Below are 8,552 nucleotides of genomic sequence, written 5' to 3' on the forward strand. Positions count from 1 at the left end.
TCTGTCTGTCTGTCTGTCTGTCTGTCTGTCAGTCAGTCAGTCAGTCAGTCAGTCAGTCAGTCAGTCAGTCAGTCAGTCCAGTCAGTCAGTCAGTCAGTCAGTCAGTCAGTCAGTCAGTCAGTCAGTCAGTCAGTCAGTCAGTCAGTCAGTCAGTCAGTCAGTCAGTCAGTCAGTCAGTCAGTCAGTCAGTCAGTCAGTCCAGTCAGTCAGTCAGTCAGTCAGTCAGTCAGTCAGTCAGTCAGTCAGTCAGTCAGTCAGTCAGTCAGTCAGTCAGTCAGTCAGTCAGTCAGTCAGTCAGTCAGTCAGTCAGTCAGTCAGTCAGTCAGTCAGTCAGTCAGTCAGTCAGTCAGTCAGAGATCAGTTCATAAACTAAAAAAAAGAATGTGGTTGATTCCTCTTATATAGGAATCGGTATAGAACACGAAAGTGAAACGTGTCTTCACAGAAGTAGTGTAATGTTTATTGCACATTGATATATAATGTCTATTGGTGTTTTGTGGCTAAAGCGCCCTTAGGCGTTGATGCACCCACGCTGACGCCTGGTGGCACGTCTCCTCCATCACGACTACCAAAGTCGATGACCATGAGCAACCGTCGTGCATATGGAAGCTGCACTACGCTGCACACGCTAGCACAACGCGAAAGACGAAGCACGTAACTGACACACTAATACAACGCGCAAGACAAAGCACGTAACTGAATCGTCACCGAGTCAAATCAGCGCGTACAGCGCGTCGTAATTGCAGCCTCCGCGATCAACTTCAGAAACATTTTCAGAGCTAATTGCGGAGGCCACGCTCCGCTGTGCTGAGTACGGTGAACGCCACCTAGTAGTGCTTCTGCGAGAACGCGTTGGTAGTGCTTCTTGATGCCAGCGTCCCTTCGAATGCTGGCATCGAGGCGTCGTAGTGCTGAGACCACTGCAGCCAACAGGACCCCCTCGGACTGGCGTACTCCTATGCAGGCTCGGAGAACGCATACTTGGATCGTTGTTTTCAACTCCACGATCTGAAGGCGGCCCTGTCCAAAATGAAGCGAGGAACGGCGCCGGGTCGGGATCGAGTGACTGTTAAGCTTCTAGCCAACCTCCCAGACCCGGCATACCTTCACCTCCTCGACTACTTCAATCAAATCTGGGAGGGGCGCGAGCCACTACCGATTGATTGGAAAACGGCCTTAGTCACTTTCATTCCCAAACCGGGCAAGCTTATAAACATCGAAAATCTCCGACCCATTTCCTTAACCTCGTGTGTGGGGAAGCTTATAGAAACAATGGTTAGAGATAGGCTCTCCGATTACCTCGAGGCCCGCCACACCTTTGCCGACACTATGTACGGCTTTCGTCCACATCGCTCTGCTCAGGACATCCTCCTGCAACTCCATTGTGACGTTATAGAACCGATCGAACATCCCAGTGACGACAAGGTAGTCCTCGCCTTAGATCTCAAGGGAGCCTTCGATAACGTCACTCACGACATCATTCTCTCCCACCTGTTCCAAACGGACTGTGGCCATAATGCTTTCAGGTACGTCCGTCAGTTCCTGATGGAACGGCAGGCGTACCTCCGCATTCAAGACAAGGAGCATGGCCCGTACCCTCTTGGTACACGAGGAACACCACAAGGAGCGGTCCTCTCTCCTATCCTGTTCAATCTCGCCATGGCTCACCTCCCCCCATTGCTAAAGGATGTCCCAGGAGTGCAGCACGCTCTGTACGCCGACGACATCACGCTGTGGGCAACCCAGGGTTCCCTTGGTAGTATTGAGGCCTGCCTGCAACAAGCAGCATCGGTCGTGGATGAATACGCCCGACGTTGCGGTCTCGAATGCTCGCCTGCTAAATCAGAGTACGTGCATCTTCGCTCCAAACCAAAAGACACAACTCAAATTGTACTCTCACTGCATACCGGGCCTATCCCGGAACGCGACGAAATCCGCATCCTGGGGCTCTTCATACACAAGAGTCGAAAAGTCGATACAACCCTGCGCAAGTTACGCCGGGTCTCGAACAAGCGGGGGGGTCTTAAGAGTCAAGATGCTCTGCGCCTCGCCAACGCTTTCGTGACCAGTCGAATCCTCTATTCGACACCCTACCTGCGTTTGCGCAAGTGCGATGAGAACATGCTAGAATGTATTCTCCGCAAAATTTACAAACGCGCCCTAGACCTCCCGATCTCGACGTCTAACCAGCGTCTTGCAGACTTGGGCATGACCAACACGTATGGGGAGCTCAAAGAGGCCCATCTCAACAACCAGTACCTGCGACTTACTAAGTCACACGCTGGGAGAAACCTCTTACACCGTCTCCATATCTCTTACACCTATCAGACAGAAGAGCGAACCACAATCCCTGAGGACTGGCGTGGTGCTTTGACCATCCAGCCTCTGCCCTACAACATGGCTAGGGGGACTTACGAAGGCAGGCGAACTGCGCGGGTTACCGCCTTGCAGGGACGCTATGGGTCCCGCCCTGGAGTCTTCTACACGGACGCGTCCGGCCCTCACCACGGCGGGTGGTACACGGCAGCCGTAGTCCATCAAAACGTACCCATTCAAGGGCTCACCTTTCGAGCGCCGGACATTACTCACGCGGAGGAAGTCGCCATAGCCCTCGCCGCAGCGGACCCCGCATCTCGGATTATCATCACCGATTCGCGGAGTGCGTGTCAAAATCTTACTAAAGGTCGCATCACTATTCGCGCCGCTCGTATCCTCAAGCGCTGTGAATATTTAGACCGCCCAAATCCACGTGTCGTCATCTGGACTCCGGCCCACGCAGGGCTAGGTGGTAACGAGGCTGCCGATGCCTCAGCCCGAGCGCTTAACTCCCGGGACCCGCCTCGCCCTCTATCGCCTGACGTTCCAGAACCTAATCCGGTAACTTCCTTTCGAGACATCACGGATATGTACAAAACGAATAGGCTCCGATTTCCGCCACCGGCACCGGACCTGACTAAGACGGAGGAGCGCTGGCTCTTACGTCTATACACCAACACAATATTGTGCCCTGCGATACTTAAGCATTTCAATCCGGCCTTCTCCGGGGAATGCCCGCACTGTGATCATCCGTTCGCGGATCCTTTCCACATGGTGTGGGCATGTACCTCAAACCCGGCGGTCCCGCTAATCCCCTCCCCTTCCCCCCCTACCCGAGAGAGCTGGGAGGCTGCCCTGCTCGGCTGCTCGACCTTGGAGGGCCAGAGAGCCCTCGTGGCCAGGGCACGCGCCGCTGCGGAAGCCACAGGGGTCCCGGACTAGGGACTCCTCCTAGAGTTTGTAAAGGGTCGGCCCTTAAGGCCGTCCCTATCTCTCACTTGTAAATACAGCAAATAAATGTTTTTCACCACCACCAGACCACCGAAGCGTTCACTGTCGGTGCGCGTTAGTGTCATAATGCAGTACTTCTCTTTTCTGCTCGTAGGCGGCGGAACCGCCCCGAGCAAGAGCGCGGGTACACGGAGGAGTGTTAGATATATAAGGCGCGTCTGTGTAGCTCTCCGCAAATGCGTTTGTGGCGCAATGGGTTAAACGCTCGGCGGTCTATCGTCGCGGACCGAGAGGTCGTGGGTTCGATTTCCAAATTTTGCATGTTTGTGGAACGTTTTCTTCTTTGTATTATGTTCGTGTATGTTCGTGTGACGTATTTCCGTGACGGAAATACGTCACGGAAATATAGTGAAGTCTTGGTGGACCCCGGCATAAAACATAGTGAAGTCACATAGTGAAGTCTTGGTGGACCCCGGCATAAAACCCTTTCGTGTTAAAAAAAGAAAAAAAAAACTTGTTTTTTCGTACCCGCTCAATTTCACAGGAAGCATAAGACCAAACGAACATCTCACCGGAACAGCAAGAATAAAAATTCGCTTTTTTGTCATCGTGGAACTGAACCCACACGCATAGGGTGCCTGCCATCTGTTCCCAGCGCACGCGCAATTCGCGCGGCCGGAACGTCATTTCTTCATCTTTACCGCCTAAATGGCTTTCCTGCAAATAGCGCTCCTAGTGAAATTCTTGTGCCTCGACATTTCGCCTTGGAGTGAATCTCTTTACGACATATACGGCACGGTTCATGCATATCATCACTCATTCAATCTTTCTCACATTTTTTGCTCACTTTCGACGTTTCTTAAAGAAATGGATAAGAAATAAAGCGAAGAACTTATGCAAGTGCATTCACGTGTAAATTATAGTTCATGCAAAAAATACCACACAAAGACTTCCTTTCCTTGTGTTGCGCCCGGGGCCACGGGGTCTAATGTATTTTCACCACGCATTATACAGAATCTCGGTGCTAATGTCGAAAGTAATAATGTCGGGCTATATTTATGGTATTTTATTTACTTTCTTGTAATGTGCCCATTATATGCAGCTGATCGACGTACCGTAAATAAAGAAGCAAACAAACAAAAAGCTAAAAACGCTAAACACTTGGCAATGATCATCACGCTTTCCATCGTCGCCCCTTTACTTATTAGGCGACTTTAACCTTCCGAACATTAAATGGAACACTCAACCTCCTTCTTTACTGCCTTTTTCGTCTCAGGCCAAAGAATTTTTAGATTTATGTTCCACTTTTACCTTTTCGCAAGTGGTCACTCAACCTACCCGGAATACTGCTAGTATCTCAAACACTCTCGACCTAGTACTTACTACTGAACCCAAACTAACTTCCAACATTACCTTCCTTCCGCCTTTAAGTGACCATTCTGCTATGCATTTTACCATTAGTGCCAACCACCCGAAAAATACCAGGAAGAAGAAAACAATTCTCGACTATAGGAGAGCAAACTTCGAGGCCATCAATAGCTAGTTATGCACGTTTCTTGACACATTCCTGACTAACTTTGATGACCGTTCTGTGCAAACTAATTGGGACATGTTTACTCATAAATTTAATGAACTAATGAACAAATATGTTCCCAGCCGTACCTTAACTTCCAACCCACAAGCCCCCTGGTATAACACTCGCATTAAACGTCTCTCTAACCGTAAAAAGCGTATCTACCGCTCAGCTAAGTTGTCCTCGAGTGCTTCTCGTTGGACGGCATACAAGGCGGCTTCTAACGAATATATTCAAGCGTTAAAACTTGCTAAACGTACTTTCCTTACTGTTACTCTTCCATCTATTCTTAAAACTAGCATTAAGAAATTTTGGAAAATAATTAGACCTGTTTCTGATAACTTAATCCTATTGGACGACTGTACTGGGCAGCCTGTTCCTAAAAATGGTGCTGCAACTCACCTTAACGAAGCCTTTAGCAAAAAGTTTTCGGGAGTCCTTAATAAGCAACTTCCCAAGTTGCGTAACTATGATTACCCAGTCATGTTCCCAGTAATATTTCATGTATCTGGTGTTGCTAAACTTATTGACAAACTCGACTACAATTCTTCACCTGGCTTCGACCCAATTAACACCAAGTTCTTGAAAAACACTTCCGCGTACAGTTCTATTATGCTAACCAAAATTTTCCAACAGTCACTCAACACAGGCACTTTACCTTATCAGTGGAAGGTTGGGAAGGTGGTGCCGCTTCACAAATCTGGTAACAAAAACATAGCAACCAACTATCGCCCCATCTCACTCACCAGCACGTGCTGCAAACTACTTGAACACATTGTATTCAAAAACCTCGTCGACTTTCTTGAAGATAACACTTTTTTTTCACCTGCGCAACATGGCTTTAGGAAATCATACTCATGCGAGACTCAACTCGTATCCTTCACTCATCAGTTGCATCGAATTCTTGATCGTTCATCATGCGCTGACTGCATTTTTTTAGACTTCTCAAAAGCTTTCGATAAAGTCTGTCACAAACTTCTAATCCACAAACTAACCCATTTGAATATTGATGGTAATCTCTTAAAATAGATCGAATGTTTTCTTGTTCATCGCTCACAATACGTCACTGCTAACGGCTGCAATTCACCGATGTGTTCTGTTGCTTCCGGAGTGCCCCAAGGATCGGTTCTCGGTCCTTTGCTGTTCTTAATATATATTAACGACCTTCCTTCGCAAGTAACTTCTACCATTCATCTCTTCGCTGATGATTGTGTTATCTTTAGAGAAATAACTGCAGATTGTGATACTAACCGTCTTCAGTCCGACCTTGATATAATATCTAACTGGTGCAGTTTATGGCTAATGGAATTAAATGTTAACAAATGTAAAGCTATGCATGTATCTAGGACATCAAACGTCTCCCAAGTATACTATTTAAATAACCTTCCTTTAGAACAGGTAACTTCGTACAAATACTTGGGAATTCATATCACATACAACCTTACCTGGGCAACCCACATTAATAATATAGTGAACAATGCTAACCGCGCTCTTGGTTACTTAAGGCGAAACTTTTTTAAAGCTCCACACTCGTTGAAATTATTGCTTTATAAAACCTTAATACGCCCGAAATTAGAGTACGCTACATCAGTCTGGGACCCTAATAGCTTAAACTTAATTAACGCATTAGAATTAGTTCAGAATAACGCTGCTCGTTTTATTCTTTCGAATTACAACAGAACTGCCAGCGTAACAGCCATGAAAACTAACCTTTCTCTTCCATCTCTTGCAGCTCGACGTAATGTTTCCCGTTTATCATTATTTCACAAACTTTTTCACCATACAACACTTCATGATGTATTCATTCATATTCCACACTACGTATCTCGTCGCATCGATCATTCTTACAAGGTTCACGTCCCTTCTTGCAGCACAAATACATTTTCCCAGTCATTCGTACCTCGGACGTCACTAGAGTGGAACCACCTTCCCGCAAACATTGTATCCATCAGTGATAATTCCTTGTTTCGTGATGCCTTAACCAACATTACTTGCTAGAATGCGGTTTCATGTACTTGTATATCTTGTCTTTTTATTGTAATAGCTTTTTTTATTCATTGTTCATTGTATTCCTACTGATTTACTTGTCAAATTGTATTTTTAGGTTTTACTTGTTTCTCTTGTAATACTTACTGTTTGAATTTACGTGTAACCCATTCCCCTCTGTAAAGCCTTCACAGGCCTTGAGGGTATAATAAATGAAATGAAATGAAATGAAATGATAATGAATAAATAAGGCTTAATGTCAAGTTCACTCGCCGAAAGTTCTTCGCTCTCATAAGTGTGACTTTCTTCATTTCCTGTCGGGACTTTCAGTTTGAAGCGATGTTCCTGAGAAGGTGGAAGGGTGGGATAATTTCTATGCAAGCTTTTCTCTGCCGCGTTCAACACTTCAGTTTCCTCTGTAATAAGCTTGAAAAAAGTAACCTGGGCCGATCGTTGTAAGAAGAAAATAAAAAGACGCTACCTGTGACACGCAGTGGAAAGACAATGAGTGGCCGAGGATTTTGTCAGATTTCGAATATCAGTGTTTGTCTGGAAAGGTTCTCTTGGGACTTTGGCCGGACCCTCGACGCCGGCCGCGCGCGTTCCAAAAGTTACCATCAGATTCCTTCACTAAGCTGGTTTGGAGCTTGGGCTAAATACTAATGATATTTCAAACAGCTATTTGCGATCTCATCATGAACAATTTTCTTTTTTCTCACTTGGGTCGCATTTACCCTCTCCAACGTCGAGGAGCTAGTCATTGCTTGCTTTCAGGTGGACCTCTGCTTCTAAATGTTACGCACCGCCTATATGGTTCACCTACTTATTTTGCCCGGGCCTCCCGCATTCAACTGCGGGTGGGCCGGGCGGCCATGCTTGCCTACTACGGCCATGCAGCGTTCTACTCCGGGCGGCTCGGATGGCCGCGCGCGCCCACCCAGGCCACTATATCTTGAAAGCCATCTGTTAATTACTGGGACATAGTGCACCGTGCGCTGTGTTTTCGCGGCTTAGTTCGCGTTGATGCGAGACGCAGCACGAAGGTCAATTCGCTCGCTGCTGCTGCCGTGTTTCTTCACTCCAGCGTTTTGACAGCGAGTTCCCGCGGTCATCGAGTGAGATGTGTTCATTTTGCTTGTGCGCGCGTAACACCATGCTTGGTAATTTAGCTAGTGTGCCTATGTTTAGATGTTTACAAGGCCGATAAAACAGCTAGCCTTACTTCGTATATAGCTATCCACTAATTTGCTATCGCAATCGATGCTTCGCCTTCCGGGCGACATACTGCGATTTTTTTATAAAGCTCGATTCTTTTCTTGAAAGTGCTCATGCGGCAAATTTACTACAGTCTTAATTGTCATCATCATTAGCCAAAGCGTTCTGCGGCGGAATTAGGCGAAAGATGAACCGCAAGTGTTCGATATGAAGACAGCGGTCAAAAATCAGTACCGGCAGGATACAACCGGGCAGGGTGGCTCCTGTGTGTTTCGCGCCAGATGTCGCGTATTCTAGATGGCTTTTCAGGACATCATTGGATCCGAAGTCGTACATCTTCGTATTCTCGCCGTCTTATATACGCCACTGCGCTATGCGAGTATATATAGGTTTTTTTTGCGCTTAGAACGCTTCAAAAACGACCCTACAAACTTTACTTGATGTACATCACTATCTGCCTGAGCAGAAATCATTAGATAAAACAATGAGTGCAATTTATTCGCTAATACAA

General features: G+C 46.9%; 1 protein-coding gene across 1 annotated transcript; it reads left to right on the forward strand.

Annotated features, from left to right (window-relative positions):
- Positions 1–1,272: 1,272 nt before the first annotated feature.
- On the forward strand, positions 1,273–6,582 carry LOC119440369 (uncharacterized). Its single transcript, XM_037705283.1, has 2 exons — positions 1,273–2,516; positions 6,573–6,582. Exons 1-2 carry the CDS (start codon positions 1,273–1,275, stop codon positions 6,580–6,582), a joined length of 1,254 nt encoding a protein of 417 aa, XP_037561211.1.
- The last annotated feature ends 1,970 nt before the right edge of the window (positions 6,583–8,552 follow it).

The sequence above is a fragment of the Dermacentor silvarum genome, chromosome 2, assembly GCF_013339745.2.
Source record: "Dermacentor silvarum isolate Dsil-2018 chromosome 2, BIME_Dsil_1.4, whole genome shotgun sequence".
NCBI classification, from domain to species: Eukaryota; Metazoa; Arthropoda; class Arachnida; order Ixodida; family Ixodidae; genus Dermacentor; species Dermacentor silvarum.